This window comes from Danio rerio, chromosome 23, assembly GCF_049306965.1.
Source record: "Danio rerio strain Tuebingen ecotype United States chromosome 23, GRCz12tu, whole genome shotgun sequence".
NCBI classification, from domain to species: Eukaryota; Metazoa; Chordata; class Actinopteri; order Cypriniformes; family Danionidae; genus Danio; species Danio rerio.
The window spans coordinates 20,265,437-20,286,491 of record NC_133198.1 but is presented as its reverse complement, the minus strand read 5'-3'; the positions used below and the strand labels follow the sequence as shown (position 1 = coordinate 20,286,491).

The following is a 21,055-nucleotide window of genomic DNA, read 5'->3' as shown; positions in this document are numbered from 1 at the left end:
CGACTTTGGTTGAAGATTACAAAACGTTTTTGGTAGCACTTTATTTTGATGGTACACTTGAGTATTAGTAGACCGTCTGCTTAATATCTGTTGATACTACTCCTTCAACAGACATTTAACTGACAATAAGAAACTTTGCAAGTACATGTTAACTTACACTAACCTAACACTAACCTAACAGTCTACTTATAATCCCATGAGAATTAGTTGTCATGTAGATGCAATGTAACTTACATTCAACAAATGGACCATCAAAATAAAGGGTGACCAAATTTTTCATTGGAAGTGTTCACCTAAAGCAGGGGTTCCCAAACTTTTCAACCCGCGACTCCCAATATCCTCTAAGGTGGTTATAAATACAAAAAAACATTTATGCAATGGCGCACACACACCATAGACCCAAGTCTATTCTTTGTTTGATTTTTTAATGAATGTCAGTGCTGTAAATGGGCCAGAACTTGGTGTTATAAAATCAATCTGCTGTATGTAAAGTTATTGCTGTGTCTTTCATATAATGTAATTACCCCTGGGTAGTTCCAATAGAACTAGTAACTATATGCTACTATAGTAACTATATAGTATATAGTAAATATAAATGACAATTTTTTCTCTTCAGTAGGTTATGGATAAAATATGGTAATTCTTATGGTTTAATAAAAATAAATTGATTTTTGGAAATCACCAAGCGACCCCCCTTCATTGTCCCACGACCCCCACTTTGAGATCCACTGACCTAAAGAATAACAATGTGTGCAAGCAAAATGAACTAAATTTTGATTAAACATAGACTTTAAGGTACATATTTAGCAAAGGTACCGCTGATACCGCCCAGTGACAGCTTTTATAACTTTTATCCCCAGAGTACTGCTTCAGAAACTGAATGGGCCAGATCAACTCTAGCTCAAAAAAAAAAAGTAAGTGCAGCTCAAAAGATGTGTATTATAATGGTGCATATCAGTGCTCAACATCTACTTAAATCCACTTATGATCAAGGGTTGCTATGACAAGCTACAGATAATCTGGCCCTGTCAGATTAAGGAGATGCACATTTCACCTTTTCACAATTTCTAATCCACTATTTCCTCCACTCTTCATGCTCTTTTATCCTCTTAAGCAAGCATTTACCATTGCACATAACTTCATTAAAACAAGCATTCAAAAAGAGAGTCTATCATATGTGCACTTTTGTCCATGCAAATCGTTCCTTTGTACGTATTTCTGTCCACATCTTCACACCTCAATGGTTTTGAAGTAAAGTCTGGAGTAGATGTTGTCCAGCTGACTGTGAAGGGCATGAAACGAGGGCCGTTTGGAAGCTTCGTTGTTCCAGCATTCCAACATAATGCGGTAGATGTTTGGTGGACAGTGGTTTGGGCACGCTAACCTGTAACCTGACGACAGGGCCTCCATCACTTCCTTATTAGTCTTCCCTGTGGGAAACAGATTGTGGTATTTGTGCATGAGATATATGCGCATCCTCTTAAGTTTTAGTAAAGACACAGCTGAAGTAGTTCCAAGTAGACCTTGACCACATTACAGTTTCAAATCACTAGATTGAAGCGTTTCAGTTTCATACATGGCCATACTTTAACATTTATCCAATCTTAAATTTGGGATTATTTTACCTTTATTTTCTAGATAATAAAAAGCGAATAAAATGAATATTAACACAATATAATATATCATAACAATCATACAATTAATAAAAACAATAAAGCAGGCTAATAAGGAGCAATTAGAGGGTGATTGATTTTCACAACATTTCCATAGTTATAATTGTTTTATATGTAGTCTTAATCACTGTTAACTCGGGCACTTACTGGAAAAAACCCAGGAATGTGGAGTGTTACAGGGAGTTATTACAAGACTTTTGAACATTTATGACTTTACATTAATTATAGATGTAATCAATGTCAATGAAGTGACCTTATATGGGTTTTCACAAAAAAGGGTTAATAAACAAAGTTCCACTATATGCAATCTGATGTTTATGCAACATACATACTATAAAAGTCACTGGATTTTAATTAGAGTGAGAAAATTCCCTAAATTATTGTTCAGTGTGTGTACAGGACACAAACTCACTGCTGCCTTGTGTTTGGCACTTGCTATTTTTTTATTTAATATTACAACATCAAACCCTTGTTATGCCGTGCAACTATTTCTAAACCAATAGATGCAGGTGTGGTGGGTTATAATTGCTAGCTTTAAATAAAGTTACCACCCCCGGCCCATGCAGTCCAGAAAACCACACAGTGCCTTCAAGTTATGTCAGATGAATCATATTTATGAGTTGAATGCACATGTTTGCCACTACAAGGTGGTTGTTACGAGTGGGAAATCGGACATTTTCTTTGAGCACAGAGTTTTCGAGTTGGTGTCGTGTCAGTGATGGCGGAATCACTGATCTATACTAGAGAATTATATAATCCACTATGTATCTTATTATATATAGATCAGTGGGTGGAATTCACTGATTAAACTCAAACTCTAGTGGGTTGTCAGTGATAAAACACAATGGGCTAAATGCACAGCAAGAGTTTATCAGCTATGGATAAACTTCTGGTGAAGATTTGATTTTCCGTTTTTTAGCATCAATAATGAAAATATAACGGAAATAAAATCAGTTAAATACACTTGAGCGTTCATTTAGTTGTTCAAGCGTAAAATGAGATGAAAGGCATTTAAAGTCCTCATGAACCAGAAGCTGCGACCGTTCGTATTGTTTTTCGTATTGTGATGCAGTTCTTAGAGAAACAAAATTTTAAATGAGAGAACAGTGGGCGTGGCTTGTTTTTTATATTGCGAGCTGATTGGATGTAGTAAAGTAGGTATTTCATTCAGAAAGATCGGGAAAAGAGTTTAGGGAGAGTTATCACAGCCAGACTCCTCCTGCTCACCATTTCTGTTTGATATCAAAACTGACAGTTGAAAGGGAGTGGTTAAATATGTTAGCTACGCCCAATTCCTAAAATATACATAATCTGACAAATTAACCGAAAAAATAACAGGAAGTGCATTTTCAGATATCAAATAAAGATTAGAAGGGCAAACTATTTTATTTTCTTAATGACTTACACAGATGAATTGGTCAATACAAAACTAACAATGTGAGCTAACAAAATTATATGGTTAGTTTTGATTTCATGGAAACTTTAAATGCAAGCACCATCAGGAGCAGCAGGTAAGTGCTGAAACTCCATGGAAAATACTGTGGTAAAATAAATTTTCATAATTAAAGACATGGAGCAGAACAAAGGAATTTCATGCAGTGCTTCTTGTCCAGTCTGAGACCCACTTTATATCTATATCCATCAGGCAGTGAATATCATCAAGAACCACATTTTAAAGGTGGCTATTTTAATATGGCATGAAAGTTCACATTGAGGTTGGGTTTTTGTTCATGAGTGTGGAAAGATGGGACGTGAGATTGACAAGCGGACTGGTGCAGTGGCAGCGGTAATGCGGTCGATGTACGGGCCCGTTGTGGTAAAGAAGGAGCTGAACCAAGAAGCAAAGCTTTCGATTTACCAATCAATCTACGTTCCTTCTCTCACCTACGGTCATGAGCTTTAATTCATGACCGAAAGGACAAGATCTCGGATACAAGCGGCTGAAATAAGTTTCCTTCGAAGGGTGGCAGGGTGCACTCTTATGGATAGGGTGAGGAGCTCTGACACCCAGGAGGAGCTCGGAGCTCGAGAGAAGTCAGCTGAGGTGACTTTGAATTTCCATAGCTTCTGAGAATCCTTAAAGGTCCACAAAATGATAAATAATGTTGCGACAAATTAGGATGTGACTGAATTGTTATTAAAAATAGTTATTAAAATAGTTTGACAACAAACAAATGTTTAGTGGCCAATGACATGACCACATTGAAATAGTCTATATTACACCAATAGAAAATCCTCATGAATCACATATTCAAGTATGTGTGTGTGTGTGGGTATTCTAATTTGGTCCCACTTTATATTAAGTGGCCTTAACTAATATGTACTTACACAGGATTTAATAGTTTGTTACAATGTATTTACTGTGTACCTATGCTTGATTAAATACTTGTATGTAATTACATCTGTAATTAACTTTTGTAATTACATTTGTAAATACACTGTTAACCATTCCTTACACCTTAACCCACCCTTAAACCTACCCATGCCACCAAACCTGTCCATAACCCAACCTCTATCCCTACTCAAAAGCACCACAAGTGTTCTCAAATATATTATAAAAACAGTAAGTTCATTGTATTTATTTTTTGATGTAAGTACATAGTAGTTAAGGACACTTAATATAATGTGAGACCTCAAATTTAAATGAACAGAGGCCCATACCATCATAGGGCATCTTTCCCCGTGACATCATCTCATACAGCAGCACTCCGAAAGACCAGACATCAGATTTGACGGAGAATCTCTGATAGAGAGCAGCTTCTGGAGCGGTCCAGCGCACAGGAATCTTGGTGGTTTTACTTGCTGTAAACACACTATCCTACACACAAACACATCATTATAAACTGGGAATCGACTTTACATGCATTTCTCTATCATAACATCCAACAGTTACCTTGATGATGCGCGCCAGACCAAAGTCAGCCACTTTACACACCAGGTCATTTCCAACCAGGATGTTTCGAGCTGCTAGATCTCTGTGGACAATGTGCCGATCCTCCAGATAAGCCATACCTTCTGCTATCTGAGCAGCCATGTAGATCAAATGAGCCGAGGTCAACAGCTGACCCTCCGCTGCTGCTCCGAGAGATGGATAAACACTGATCAGTAGGAGCATGAGTCTGAATGTTTGAGAGCACACCAAGCATATGGGATAGAAAATAATCCGATAATAAAAATCTGCAATCACATTCAGGTTGATTGCTAACTTGGATAAAACAGAATTTGGGTAGTTGACAAGTGTTTTGAGGAAAAGAATGTTATATTTATGTAGTTTGAAGTCGAATGTGTTTTTAAAATGATTTTACTGAATTGTACCTTAAACACGTCCTATGGTATGACAGAAAAACATTAGGAAAAACAGCTCTTAATAATGGGCATCACGGTGGCGCAGTGGGTAGCACGATCACCTCATAGCAAGAAGATCGCTGGTTCGAGCCCAGGCTGGGTGAGTTGATATTTCTGTGTGGAGCTTGCATGTTCTCCCCGTGTTCGTGTGGGTTTCCTCTGGTTTCCCCCATAGTCCAAAGACATATGGTATAGGTGAATTGGCTAAATAGTCTGTAGTGTATGTGTGTGAATGAGTGTGCATGTTTCCCAGTGATAGGGTGCAGCTGGAAGAGCATCCGCTGAGTAAAGCATATGCCGGATAAGCTGGCAACCCATTCCGCTGTGACGACCCCAAATTAATAAAGGGACTAAGCCAAAAAGAAAAAGAATAAAAAGATTGAATGAACTCCTAATAATATATACAATTACTGTGAGATCGATTTATCTTTATTGTTAGACACTTCATAATTTTCATATAGTGCTATTTACCTAATAGTAAATTATGAATAATGTTTTTTTCTCCATGACTTGATGGACATTTCAATAAATATTAAAACCAAAGGACAACAAAACAACAATTTTGTATTAATTCCAAAAAAGAGAAATATGTAATATATTCTAAGACATGAACTTAACAGGTGCATGTCAGATGTGTGCTGAACAATATTTATACATGGATAAAAGTCAAACATAAATTTCTTCACCAATGTTTCTGTGGAAGACTTGGATTAAACCACTTAATTCAAATGCAATTGTTATTATGAATGTCTGCATCAGAGTTCTGGCACAGAGAAGATTCTTTTGGTTGCTACCGTTGCCGATGTTGGTCAATGGTTTTTTTTTTTCTTTCTCTGTTGAATTAATTTGACTGAACATGGCATGGATTCATTTAACATTCAAATTCATTCATTAATATTTCTTCGACTTAGTCCTTTTATTCATCTGGGGTCACCACAGTGGAATGAACCACCAAATTATCCAGGATATGTTTTACACAGCGAATGTCCTTCCTGCTGCAACCCAGTACTAGGAAACATCCATAGACTCTCACATGCACACACATACACTATGGCCAATTTAGCTTATTCAGTTCCATAGATATATACACTAAATATCACATACGGAATTAGCATACATCAATAGCGCCACCATATTTGTAGAGTGTTTCCAGGACAAAAGTCATTCAACCTCACAAGTAAGACAGTGTGACAATGTGAAGATAATGGACTTTAGCGCTGTATACGAGTGTAGCAACGAGCAACCAAATAAAGCAAAGCAGAAAGGCAGAACATTTCATAGGTAAGAGTTAGTTGTTTACGTTTTTTTATGTTATGAACTTTTGTGCAAAAAAGTAGCGTTATTGATGATAATAGAGTCACTTACTGCATTCACCATAAGACAAAGTAGCTCCAACTTGCATTAAATACTATGGTATTTTTGTTGAATAAAATAGATAAACAATGTAAATGAAATACGACAACGAGACGCTGCGCTGCCAGAAACTTGGATTATTGTCGGCTCAGTGAACGAGTCGTTCATAATGGAGATTCATTCACAAACAAATCGCTTTCTCCATCTGAATGAGAAGTGAAAGAATGAGAGGGGGTGTGTTTCAGGACATGGATTAGATCAAATTAAATAGGCAAAGTGGATAGTACATTTCCATGCACACAAACACTTGATCTTTGTCAGGAAATGCCTGTGCAGTTACTTATCCATCAATATAGAAAAGTGATCAAAAATTATAATTTTTCGTAATTTAACAAAAATATTTGCATAATGACCATTGGGAAAACTCCCCATCATAGATATATGTGTATTTGTGTATTTCTCTTCCAGTCCTCCACTGCACCTTAGTCCCGCATTCATTTCAATGGAGCGCTACCCTGTGTGAAAATGGTGGCTCTATTGACGCATTTCTTCCAATAGACAACAATAGAGTAGGCAGCATCTAGTGTAAATATCTATGATTTAATTCACCTATACTGCAGGTCATTGAACTGTGGGGGAAACCGGAGCACCCAGGGGAAACCCATGACAACAAGAGGAGAACATGCAAATTCCACAAATAAATAATGCCAACTGGCCCAGCCGGGACTCCAACCAGCGACCTTCTTACTGTGAGGCGACAGTACTAAACACTAAGGGCTCTATTTTGACGATCCATGTGCAAACTGCAAAGCGCAGGGCGCAAACGCATTAAAGGCATGTCAGAATCCACTTTTGCTAATATAAGGACGAAAAAATCCACTTTGCGCAGTGGCACATGGCCTAAAAGGGTTGAGCTTATTTTCTAAATGAGTTATAGGTGTGTTTTGAGAATGACGCAACTGATTCTTAAAGGGAATAGAATATGAGACTCTGATTGGTTTATTCTCAAAACACACTTATAACTCATTAAGAGAATAAGCTCAACCCTGTTAGACTATGCGGCACTGCGCAAAGAAGATTTTTCTGTTCTTAAAATATCAAAAGTTAATTCGGACATGCCCTTAATGCTTTAGACTTTGTGCCTGGATCTTCAAAATAGAGCCCTAAATGATTTTGCTCAGAGAAAACTGTTGTATTTGCAACTCTTTGCCTATGTGCAATTATTAACCAATGACCTTTATCATATATTGCTGATATGCTGATGGCTTTGATTCACTCCAATATTGACCAATAAATATTGGTAGCTGATACATCAATACATTCCTAGTTCTGGTCAAATGTTCAATCAATGGAGAGACAGAAAGTTCTTTTTTTTTTTTATAAATATTTCAATTTGTGTTCCAAAAATGAAAAAAAAAAATCATATAAGTAAATTAGTTTTTAAAGGTCAATAAACCATTTAAACCATTATTTACTACAGGCCTTTAAGTAATAAAGCGAAGACACTAATTTTAAGAACTAACGCATCAGTTCACAGAAATGAAAATGAAACACTTTTAAGCATTTAAGTGGTCATACAGCATTATGAGAGCTATATTTATTTTAAAGGAAGTGAGCTTTATGTCAAGAATATAAACACATTTGTGCTCAAAGACTTCTTATAACCATAAAACCCTGCAGTGATATAAAGCTATTAATGTTTAATGCCAGTGTGGACGTGATTGTCTGATAAGAGAAAAAAGACATTTCGTAAATTCGTACACTCGTAAATTCTCTCTCCGATCATATACAGTAATCTTGAGTAATGTTATTGAACACATGCCAGCACAAGATACGAATGTCACTTACATGAAAGGTATGATTTGAGACTTCCTTTCGCCATGAGCTCTGTGACAATGTAGACGGGTTCGCCTCGTGAGCACAGAGCCAGCAGCTCGATCAGTTTGGGGTGGTGCAGGTTCTTCAGTGCGTGAACCTCCTTCACAAACTCATCCAGCTTTGTGTCCTCTATAGAGCGCAGACAGAGAATAAAGGTTGGAAAGTTAAAAAAAAATGTATGTCTATTTATTTTTTAGTTAACACTTTTCAATTAGGTCCCATTTACAAAGAAAGGAATAATATACAGCCATTCGGTTGTTTCCGCAAATAAATCCCAGACAGATAAGGACTTTTATTGTGCTGAATATGTCCAGATGGATAAACAGCTATGAGGAAAAATAAGAGAGCACTTAGAAATTTTTAGTATAATTGGATTAGCATTTTTTAGTTCCATGTTGGAGTATAACGTAATCTATGATTTGTTCTGCTAACTAGTTGCAGTTTTTTTTTATTTAAAATAAAAATGTCAATTGTCAATAAGAGCATCAAATGACCATTGGTCAAAATACCAAATAATATTCGATTTTTATCAAATGAAACAAACAAGCTGTATGAATGGTATATTTTTCTAAAACAAACGAATGTAATGGCCTGGAAATTGGATGAATGGATTCAAAGACGGTAAAACTCATTGTTTTAATTCTAGATGACTTGTAAAATTTTTATGACTTGTAATTATTTTTTTAACACAAAGACTATTGTTACAAACTATGATGTTTCATTTTTACATAAATGCACACGCAGAACAAAGATGAAAAAGATTTGACCTACAGTTGAAGTCAGAATTATTAGCCTCCCTGAACTATTAGCACCCCTGTTTATTTTTTCCCCCAATTTCTGTTTAATGGAGAGAAGGTTTTTTCAACACATTTCTAAACATAATAATTTTAATAATTAATTTCCAATAACTGATTTATTTTATCTTTGCCATGATTATAGAAAATAATATCTGACTAGATATTTTTAAAACACTTCTATACAGCTTAAAGTGACATTTAAAGGCTTAACTAAATTAATTAGGTTAACTAGGCAGGTTATGGTAATTAGGCAAGTTATTGTATAAAGATAGTTTGTTCTGTAGACTATCGAAAAAATATATAGCTTAAAGGGGCTAATCATTTTGACCTTAAAATAGTGTTTAAAAAAAATAAAAACTTCTTTTATTCAAGCCAAAATAAAACACTCTGTTAAACATTATTTGGGAAATATCTTGAAAAGAAGAAAAAAGTCAAAGGGGGGCTAATAATTCTGACTTTAACTGTACATGGTAAATCATAAGAAATGTTCAAGTTTATTACAGCATATCATAAAACACGCCATAGTTTCAATTTATTTTTATATCTAGGTAAAGTAGATGCAGCTTATACAGCACTAATAATGTGAGAGCATGTTTTTGGCCAAGAACTAATAAAACTAATTTTAGATAATCTTAATAGTTTGTTAAACTAGAATTAGTAGGCAAAACTACTTCTATTATAAATATACAATCACACAGCACTTTTCGCTCCATAGACTTCCACGAATGCGACAGACCAGAAGCGCAAGCACTTGTTTCGCGTTTCATGGCATTCGAAAGTTCAAGCTTGATGAATTCTCAACTGCGAAATCACTTCAGGTAATTGCGTGAGTCCAATAAAAGACTATTTAAAGTAAGAAATTTAAAATATAGAGCAATCGCTCACTTGTATTTGTGTCAAATCATATTGTTTAACCCTGCCCTTTTCTCTGGCCATACGACAGAATTTTACAAGCACAAGCTCTAGTGTGGCTGCAGCTGAAGTCACTTTGGACAAAATGTCTGCTAAATGACTAAATGTAAATGTAATTTCCATGACTTTTCCAAAACTTTTCCAGGCCTGAAAAACGCCATGTCAAAATTCCATGACTTTACCAGGTTTTCCATGACCGTATGAACCCTGAATTATGGTGGTATTGTAAATCTAACTGAACAATACTTTTTTTTTGGTTTACATGCTAATAGTTAATGTTTGGTTAACAAGCGTCAATTGTCATTTAAAAGATATTCAAAATGAACAACCTTAATTTTTGGTAAAGTATTTTTAGGAACCTAAACCAGTATAGAATAATGACGTGTGTCGATTGAAAATGATGTAAAAGTCACACGAATTCCTACATAAATGTTCATGTTCAAGTCGGATTGCAAAACATCAGTTTTGTATCAGATTTAATACCATATATGAAAGTGGCACAAATCAGAATTGAAAAGATCAGATTCTGTCATGACAAAAACAGATCCGAGATTACATGTGGGCAGAAAAATTAGATTTGGGTCACATTTTCCTGCAGTGTGAATGTGAGTTCAACATACATTGAGAATTTATTTCTGTATCATTCATACTAGACACTAGAGGGTGAACAAGTGCATAAACTCTACATATTGACTTTTAAAGAAAATACATCAGCTATCATGGCAGCTAAGCAAAGAAGATGAAGATGATAAAAATTCGATCAAACATGAAGACAATAAACAAACACGGTGTAATATCAGGATTATATTTATAATGCAATGCTAATTGACCTAGCCTTTATTACTTGTAATTATAAATACTTCTATAAAATAGCATGATTAGTTATTTCATACTGATGTTATGTCTTAAGTAAATCTTTTTTTTTTATCGACTAGTTATACCAATTACAGTTTTTTTTTTACATCTTCATTATAATCATTTTCATTACATCAATTATTTTTGTCATGGGGATAATTTTTACCAATATATCGCAAACAATAAGATTTCCCCAATCCCTAAAGTAAATTTTGGTGGACATAAAATGACAAATGTCACAAATATGAGCATTAGTGAGGAATTCTGTGAGCTTTTTGTGTGTGTCATTTTGGTTTGTCACTTTAAAACAGTGAATTTTGTGTAATCTGTTACCTTGTTTGAGCATTTTGATGGCCACTTTCTTCTTTTGTGTTTTCCAGATGGCTTCCCAGACCTCTCCAAAATGGCCTTCTCCAAGCTTCTTGACCAGCATAAACTCCTCTCTGGGTCTTTCCCATGGCTCCATGTCAAATAACTCCCTCTGCACAAGGACAAACACGAAACAAAGGTTACCAGACACCTCTTCCAGGAACCAAGCCCTTACATCACATTACTCTAAACACAGTGAGTAGAAGACTAGGGAACGGTTCCACTTTGTTAACTGTGTAAACATGAGGCAGAAAAAAGAGAAAGAGAGACCGTTTGTTCACTGAGGAGTTTGCTTTGGACATGCAGCTTGAAATGTAGGACAAGAAAATGATATGTATTTTGTCATTTGCTTTACATAATTAAACAGAAAATGGTTTTGACAAATATGACATATGGCTAGATCCACATATGTTCTTATCTAAATCCTTAGGTAAAATCTAAGATCTTAAATTCTAAGGTAAAGCAAGTGAAAAAACAAGCCCCCTTAAAATAACACATTTAATTAATGGAACCATGTCTTAATTTAGTTTTTAGAGTACAACATCAATAAATTATTATAAATCAAAAACATATTCCAGATTACAATTTTATCAGTCATTTTAAAATAATAATTTTTTAATATTTTTAAAAATATATTTTTTCATCAATACAAAAAGTCCAATTATATTGGCAAAAGCTAGTAATTTGAAGGATCGTGACAATGTCTAAAATATAAAATGACAATTAATGTTTATTTTAGGGCTGCATTGTGATCTGTCTGTCATCTAATGATTCTTGTCCTAAATATGAATACATTATTAAGTATTGGTTAGAAAGTGTTTAATTTTTACAAGAATGCACTGTTACGCAGAACAATGATGGAAAATTATTTGACCTATACCCATTTTATTTTTGCTAAAATATAAAAAAAATTATTGACTCTTTACAGTTATTCATTCAATGTATATATAAAAACACTGTAATTCTGATACACGCAATATAATCGGATGTTTCATCTTTGGTCAAAATATATAATAATAATTGTAATTGTTTATAAAAATGAGTGTAAAACATAACTGGATGAGTCGGCATGAGTTTTTGCTTCATATTAATTTCCAAAATGTTTTGAAAAATGAACAAATGCTTAACTGATTCATATGTGCACTGTCATATTTAAATGTATTACTGTGTACATTTAAGGCAAGTTTTTCACTGATATGGGAAGTTTCATTAAGGCCCTATCCCTAAAAAAATTATTTTATATACTATTAATTTATATCTTAAGCTTTGCGCTTGGTTCAGATACACACTATTTTTGTGTGTGAAACTTAATTTTCGATAACAGGTCTGCATTTTAAATACAAAAATGACAATGCAGTTTTACATAACTAAATTTAACAGGCAAAAAAAACCACAAACGTAATACAAAGTCATCATCGAAACAACCAACTTAAAAGACAACTTTTAATCTAAAACTGTCCATATTGTGATGCTTTTATTATCCAAAGTTAACGTGTTCAAGAAAGACTAAGCCCTTAAAAGGGGTTATAGCAATGCTGCTTATTTACCTTAGAGAGAATTTTATTAAATAATGAAGGTAATCTTATGTACCATTTTTAATGTAATGTATTCTATAGGATAGCTTTCTATGGGTAAACAATCAAGACACTTAAATTAAAAAAAACTACATGATGTCATTAAGAAAGCCAAAGTACGACTGATTTCAGAAAAAAAGATCATAAATCAACATTGAAGGAGCCACTGAAGGTGTGTGTTTGTATTGTTTTATCTCCATACACCTATATTTATCTATTGCATAATTCCATCTAGCACCGTCTCTCTTTTATTCCTCTATGTTTAAAAGCTGTGTATAAAAAAAGCTCCTGTGCTTTATTGTTAAGTGTCAAAGGGTGAAAGAATCAATCATGGAGGACCAAAAGAAAAAGCTTTCTGTCCCAGACACTGTGCTGCTTGTTGTCTGCAAAGACACGCTGCTATAAATGACCGATTCTTGCCTCCCAACACTCCTCATTGTCATTTATAAACCAGCCAGATATCCTACGTCAAACAGACGTAACACTGATATTGTGCAGTCTGAACCTGACATTAGACTTTAAAGGGGTCATGTGATGTGTTTTCATATTTTCTTTAGTGTATGTAGCTGTTTAAATATGTGTAAGATCTGCAGTTTCACAGCTCAAAGTCACACAAAATATTTATTTCTGTTTAACTGTCGAAAAAAAAACACCTCAGTCAAACTGTCCTTTACATATCTACATCACAGAGTGAAAGTATTTGCATGCCGTCAAATGTTTACACAAAGACAGATGTGTGGTTTTAGTATTGCATTAGTTTTGTTACCTCCATGTCAGTTTAAGTGGTTCTATAAACGTGGGGTTCCTACCAACTCTTATAAAGTGTTCTTAGTAGGTCCTCATGGAATTTGTGCGAGCAGAATTCCGCAGTTTTTTAGCCCATGAGTGAGTAAATGTGTCTCAGTGGATCTACAGTTTATAAATTATTAGCCCTCCTCTGAAATATTTACTCTTTTTTATATTTCTCAAAACAGAAATATCTCTTTTTTAAATATTAAATTATCCCTTATTTAAATATAAGTGATAATTAATTGAACAAGGAATTTTTCACAGTATTTCAGAGAATATTTTTTCTTCTAGAGCTTAAATAATAATCTTATTTGTTTTATTTTGGCTGGAATATAATCAGTTTGTAATTTTTTCAAGCTTCTACGGGGCAATAATCCTAGCCCCCTTTAAAGCTCTATATTTTTTTCAATATGCTACAGAACAAACCATCATTATACAATGACTTGCCTGATTAATCTAACTTGCCTAATAACCTAGTTAAGCATTAAATATCACTTTAAGATGAATTATAATGTCTTGAAAAATATCTAGTAAAATCTAAAAAACACATATACAAAAAAATTTATTTAACAGGAGGGCTATCAATTCTGACTTTAACTATATGTGTCCACGGCCAGGGGCATCTCTAGACCCCATCGACAGTGCCCCAGTAAATGCTTTGAGTTAGAGTATATAAGTGTATTTATTAAGAGTCGTAATGAAGACATTATTCTCTATGTACAACCATGTTGGTTGAGGGGGCCTGTGTCTCAGTAGAGCTTTATGTCCAGTAACACCCCTGTCCACGGCTCTATTATTTAGCCTCAGTGAGGAGGAGAGAAAAGCAGTCTATCACTACGAGCCCAAACCCAGATGGACAAAACACACACACACACAAAAAAATTATATATATATATATATATATATATATATATATATATATATATATATATATATATATATATATATATATATATATATATATATATATATATATATATATATTATGCGCGAAGCCACTGATTAAAAGGAAGGAGAGATTAGTGACCGCTGAGACTGACTGGAGCCTTCGCCGTGGGCTACTTCTGCAGAAACAGGCCGCTTCTCAATATATCTCTAACTGGATCACTAATGCAGAACTGATACCATGAAATGAAATGCACATTTATGAGAGATAGTTTCACACTAACAAAACGAGAATAGTTAATGCAAAAATAAAGTCTTGTCATTATTTACTGACACCTCCACTAGTTTGTTTCTTCTGTACGAAACATTCTTCAAAATATCTTCTTTTTTGTGCTCAACAGAAAGTTATAAAGGATTGGAACCGCTCATGGGTTCATTAAATTGTGAATAAACGTTGTTTTTTTATGTGAACTGTCCCTTTAAGAGCTGAAGGTTGTGTGTGTGTGTGTGTATATATGTGTGTATGAATATTAGGAGTGTCATACTCGCTGTACACACGGCTGGTCTATGTGGCATCCCAGGCTTCTGGAGTTTTGCTGGTAGTATCTGATGAGCTCGTCCAGAGTGCCAAAAGAGATCTTCTCAGACACGAAGTAAGCACCAATTGGCGAGCGATGAATACGGAAATGGAAGACACTGTTTTCACTTCTGGCTGTGAAGCAGAAAAATCAAATAAGAAATTTCCAGCATGAATATTTTAGGAAACTAAAGGTTTTGAAGTTTTTCTAACTGATTGATTATTTTGCAACATGGTATAAAGCTATTTGATTAAATATGTGAAAAACTGCTAAACAATATCAGAAAGCTTTGATTTATTAATGCAATCATAAGCATTTTTTTTAAATATTTTTCTGCCTTCCATGAAACACTTAAGAGTGTAAAAGTATAAAAGCTTTCAAAAGGCAATGATTAATCAGAAATGTTCAATAATTTCTTAATCAGTATTACTGACATAAAATATCACTAGTTCTTTTCTGTATTATGTAACATGTTGCCTTAAAAATGTTTGATTAGCTGGATCGTTCAGTAATAACATTTCAAAATGACTTCTGTGATTCTGGAAAAAAACGAGTGATTCCAGCAGGGGCGTAGCAAACGGGGGGTACTGGGGGGATACGTCCCCTCACTTTTAGAGACAGACCATTAAGAAACAGGTGATTAATAAATAAATGAACGTAAACTTTTGGATCTTCAGTGAGTGTTGTCCTGTTTATAGTTTTTCTAGTCATGTTTTGATGATTGTTTTGTAACTTTTTGTACTTACATCATCGCTTTGTTTTTGCATTTTTCAATGCCCTTCATGATACCCGAGTTCTTGTTTTTTGACCTCATTGATTTTTGCCTGCACGAATAATCTTTTTTCATTAAAAATTGCATTTGGATCCAACCTCTTGTCCTTGCTCCCTTGACATCCGGTGACAGAAAGATTCCGCCACTATGGATCCAGCACAGGGAAAAATTACTCGCCTGCAACAAGGTAACCGCTCCATCGAACAGCATGTGGAGGAATTTTTGAAGTTGGCTCACAAAAGTAATGTGGACGATTTATGTCTGATGATTTTTTTTTCGTGGAGGATTATCGAAGCCCCTTCGCTCCATAATGCCAATGCACACCCCAGATTTGACTTTCTTTCATTACATCGAATTGGCTCTGTCTTTGTCAGATTCTTCCTCCACCATTATTTTTAAAGTGGAGGAGAATCCTGGTGATATTTGTAAAGGATTAAAGTGACATAATGTACAAATTACTGTACAAACTATTACATTGAAAAAATCTGAATATGATCCTACATACTCCAATTAACATTTGATTGAAAAAATACCTCGTCTTTTCCATTCAAACCAGAAGTTTACATACACTTTAAAAAAAGGAACATAACCATTTTTTTTAAATGTAATTGTAATTCATGATAGTAATGATAAAAATGATAGTAATTCATACTAAACGTTTAATTTTTTAGGTCTGTTAGAATCATACTCAACGTTTACTTTTTTAGGTCCGTTAGAAATACCTAAATGATTTATATTTGCTAAATGCCAGAATAATGAGAGAAAAAAAATTGAGCATTTTTTTATCAATTTCTAGACAGTCAAAAGTTTACCTACATTTCCTTGTTATTTTTTAGCTTTGCTTAAAAACTGTACAACTTTGGTCAAATGTTTTGGGTATCCTTCCACAAGCTTTTCACAATAGTTTGCAGGAATTTTGGCCCATTCTTCCTGACAGAACTTTTTCAACTCTGTCCATAAATTTTCTGTAGGACTGAGGTCAGGGCTTTCTGATGGCCACTACAAAACATTCACTCTGTTGTCCTTAAAGCACATTTTAACTAATTTGGCAGTATGTTTAGGGTCATGGTCTGTTTGGAAGACCTATTTGTGGCCAAGTTTTAATTTCCTGGCTGTTGAGACGTTGCTTCAGTATTTCTACAAAATGTTCTTTCTTCATGATGCCATCTATGCATGTGAAGTGGACCAGTACCTCCTGCAGCAAAACAGCCCCACAACATGTTGCGGCCGCCCCCATTCTTTACAGTTGGGATGGTGTTCCTAGGCTTGTAAGCTTTCCCCTTTGTCCTCCAAATGTAACACTGGTCATTATGGCCCAACAGTTCAAACTTAGTTTCATCAGACCACAGGACATGTCTCCAAAAATTATTCTTTTCAAAGTGTAATTTAACAAATTGTAATCTGGCTTTTTTTGTTGATACTGGCTTGTAGATTTTCCCATTTTGTCACAAAAGGAAGCAGTGTGATTGAGGTTTTCCTTAAATACTGTTTTACAGTTGTGCCTCCAATTAACTCAAATGTTGTCAATTAGCCAATCAGCAACTTCCAAAACCTTGACACCATCATCTGAGCTTTTTCAGAGGCATAATAACCTTATTGTATGTAAACTTGACTTTCAAGAAAAACAATCTCAAAAAATCTCGGTAACACTTTATAATAACTACACACTATAAATGATTTATTAAGCATTAGCAAAGAGTGAATTCATTATCTGTCAAGCATTAACTCTACATTAATAAGCGTTAGTAAGCAGTTTATAACTGCAGCGACAAATGCTCAATTCTTGACTTATTTATACAAACATATTTATAATGTGCTTAATACTTTTACTTTCATACTTTGTTAATGATTTATTTGTCATTACTAAATTAAGTATCCATTATTTACAAACCATTTGTATTTAAGAGTAGTTGAGGGTTTTTAGAATCATTCAGATTGAGTTAGTAAATGATTATTAAACTATGGAAATCAACGTTTATATGTCTTATTAACCAGGCATATTTTAATGGTTAATTTGTATGTTAATAAATGCTTTATTAACTCAACTTCATGCAGTTTTGTGACCTGATCTAATGTGAGGACTATTTATGCTTTATAAATCCCTTATAAATGACAAATAAAGGCTCAGAAAAATGGCAAACTATATTATTCAAATGAAACTGTACTTCAAATAAAAAATAAATCTTTGCAACCTTATCTAAAATCAGTGTAGAGTTAAAACATTGAATCTTATTATATTGTTAAATTATTATATTGTTGTTGTTGTTTTATCCAGTTGGATGTCGGATTTTGATACTCCTGTTATTCAGCAATGTTTATACTTTACAGTAATTTTACTTTTTAGAAAGATTGCAAAGATTATTGTTCATTTGATTATGAGCCTTAAATGGTCATTTATAAGGAATTTATAAAGCATAAATAGTCCTCACTTTAGATTATCACAAAACTGCATGAAGTTGAGTTAATAAAGCATTTATTAACATATTAGTTAACTATTAATATATGCCTGAATAATAAGATATATAAATGTTGATTTCAATAGTTTATTAATCATTTACTAACTCATTCCGAATTTTTCAAAAACCCCTCAACTACTCTTAAATACAAATGGTTTGTAAATAATGTGATACTCAATTTAGAAATGAAAATAAATCTTTAACAAAGTATGAAAATACAATTAATAAGCATGTTATATAGGTGCTTATAAGTCAAGAATTAAACATTTGTAGCTGCATTTATAAACTGCTTATTAACGTTTATTAAAGTAGAGTTAATGCTTAACAAATAATGAATTCACTAGATGCTAATGCTTAATAAATGATTTATAGTGTGTAGTATTATAAAGTGTTACCAAAATCTCTCATTATTCTGATATTAAGCATAACAGAAACAAATTTGATAATCCTAACTTATCTAAAAGAGAAAACGTTTAGTCACATTAACATCTGACTTTTTTTAAATGGTTAAGTGCCTTTTTATACAGTGTATGTAAACAGTTTATGTAAACTTCATAAGCTCATATATAAACAGAACTACTTCTAAAATGAAATCTCAGGTTTGACCATATAAGGAATGGTTATGAAGGTAACACTTTTTTTTTGATGGCCCATTTGAGTATTAGTAGACTGTCTGCTTAATATCTGTTGATGTGCTCCTTCAACAGGCATGTAACTGGCTATAAGAAACTTTGCAAGTACTTATCAACTTAAAGTAACCCTAACCCCAACCCCAACCAAACAGTCTACTTAAAATAATGAGAATAAATTGTCATGTAGATACAGTGTAACTAAATTTCAAGGAACAGACCATCAAACTAAAGTGTGACCTTTGTGAATAGTAATGAGCTCTACTCTGACACTCTACAGCTCGCCTGCTCTCACACATACACATGCACAGTGTGATGTAACCTGAAATACACACATGCAAAATAATCATACTTTGTCTTGTCCAAAAACATTTTTTCAAAGTGAGTAGATGCCTTGTCAAACAACCATTACAACTTAAGTCTAGAAGAGGTGAACGTTAGGAGAGAGTGAGCTATCTGTATAAATCTACTTCTCCAATACTGATGCTGAGTTGTGTGTTGTGGATGATATATGTGCTAAATTAAATTATATTAAAACAAAAAGAAGCATGAGAGATGCATTTAAAGTTGTATTTTGTGGGTCAAACATATATGAAAATAAGACTGGCAGAATTGAATTACCTCATCATTAACAGATTTTATAAAGTATAATCAATTATTAATTATTTATTGATCAGGCAAATAAGATAACTGTCTACAAACAACATTCACTGCAGATTCTATTTGACTCCTTTATAGAAAGAACAGCAATTGCAAGTTTTAAAGACAATATGCATCCCCTTAACTCAGCTTTTGAAGTAGAGACTATCAGGACACAGGTTGAAAATTCCTAAAGCCTGAAGAAATGCTGATAAAAATCACTTATCATAATTGCAGTTGTTGTCTTAAATCAGATCACTGTTCAAAGTGAATGGAGTGGTTTGTCAAGAATGATCTGCAGTAATATGTATGGGGCTAATTTGGTTTTTAAGTTTTTAACTTATGCTGTTGTCTTGATGAGTGTTGCTATTGTGCGATTGTTGTATGGCTGTATTTATGCAGTTGTTGTCTTAAATCCAGTGTTAAAGACACATTTCCTTCTGTGCCAAGGAGAACACATAATAAAGTTAAAACTAAACTAATGGTTTCCTTTCACCCAAGAAAAATCACAAGAAAAGCTGAGTGATATGACATGATGCATGAACGTGTATTAAACACTGATATTCAGCAGATATGTATACATATTGAACTAACACAAGGAATTGATGGAAAAAAGAAACCCTTGCTATTAGTGACACCGGTGACTGTTAAGTGAACTTAAATTATGTTCACCCTAAAAAAGTAATTGATATAACCATTTACTCACCCTCCACTAGTTTAAAAACCTGTTTAAGTTTCATTCTTCAGTCGAAGATAAGGGAAGATACATTGAAGAATGTTGAAAGAAAACATTGACTTCCATAGTATTTTAGTTCCTTCTATGGAAGTCAATGGCTGCTTTTTTTCTCCAACATTCTTCAATATATCTTGTTTTGTGTTGAAAAGAAGAAAGGAATCCACTGGAGTGTGAATAAAGTGGTGAGGATTTGTAACTCTTCTTTTAAGTTAAGTGCACTTAAAAAAGCATATTTTTGCCCTTTGATTAGAAGTAAAATTAGTTAATCAATACATTTTGCAGAAATATCTTGAGAGCGCTTGATAATATCTTTCATTGAAATATAATAAATGCATATAACAGCCCAGGCTGCATTTGATTGGCCACAACCAAGATTATAAAATGATGCATTTTTGACCCTTATTTTCTGAGTATAAATGTAAACTGCTGACTAATAGTGTTTCATGCACTTTTGTGCATCATGTCACAGCATACCATCATAAAAAAACAGCAGCTGACTTCCAGAGTATTTTATGTTCCTTATTTTCTAAGTATAACCCAGCTTATTGCATTTTCTATGTATGGTGGACTCTTATTTTGAAAACTGGACAGGCTTTCAGAAATAGTAGGAAGCAGGCAGCCATGCATGGACCCTATTATCTCGTCTGTTCACAGTTTCTCAGATCACAAAATTCTGCAATTATACATTTATTCAGTGTCACCTCAAATAGTCTGTTAGTTACAATGTTTGTTAGTTTAACATTTATATTGTAAAAAATTTCTACACGCTTTTAATGAGGCAACAAATATATCTAACTGTTAAACGTCAGTGTGTA

General features: G+C 33.9%; 1 protein-coding gene across 2 annotated transcripts in view; it reads right to left on the bottom strand.

The window, feature by feature from the left end:
• Window positions 1-1,230: 1,230 nt before the first annotated feature.
• The window catches only part of srms (src-related kinase lacking C-terminal regulatory tyrosine and N-terminal myristylation sites), a 29,972-nt gene continuing 10,147 nt past the window's right edge, over window positions 1,231-21,055 (bottom strand). Inside the window, exons 3-8 of one of the 2 annotated variants that reach the window (NM_001136250.2) lie at window positions 14,976-15,142; window positions 11,147-11,294; window positions 8,220-8,378; window positions 4,567-4,748; window positions 4,335-4,491; window positions 1,231-1,430 (exon numbers count right to left, since the gene is read on the bottom strand). In NM_001136250.2, coding sequence (NP_001129722.2) covers window positions 1,231-1,430; window positions 4,335-4,491; window positions 4,567-4,748; window positions 8,220-8,378; window positions 11,147-11,294; window positions 14,976-15,142 — 1,013 coding nt within the window. Of the gene's footprint in view, window positions 1,431-4,334; window positions 4,492-4,566; window positions 4,749-8,219; window positions 8,379-8,635; window positions 8,797-8,945; window positions 11,295-14,975; window positions 15,143-21,055 lie in introns of those variants that run through there. The other variant, XR_012398212.1, reaches the window with a different exon arrangement.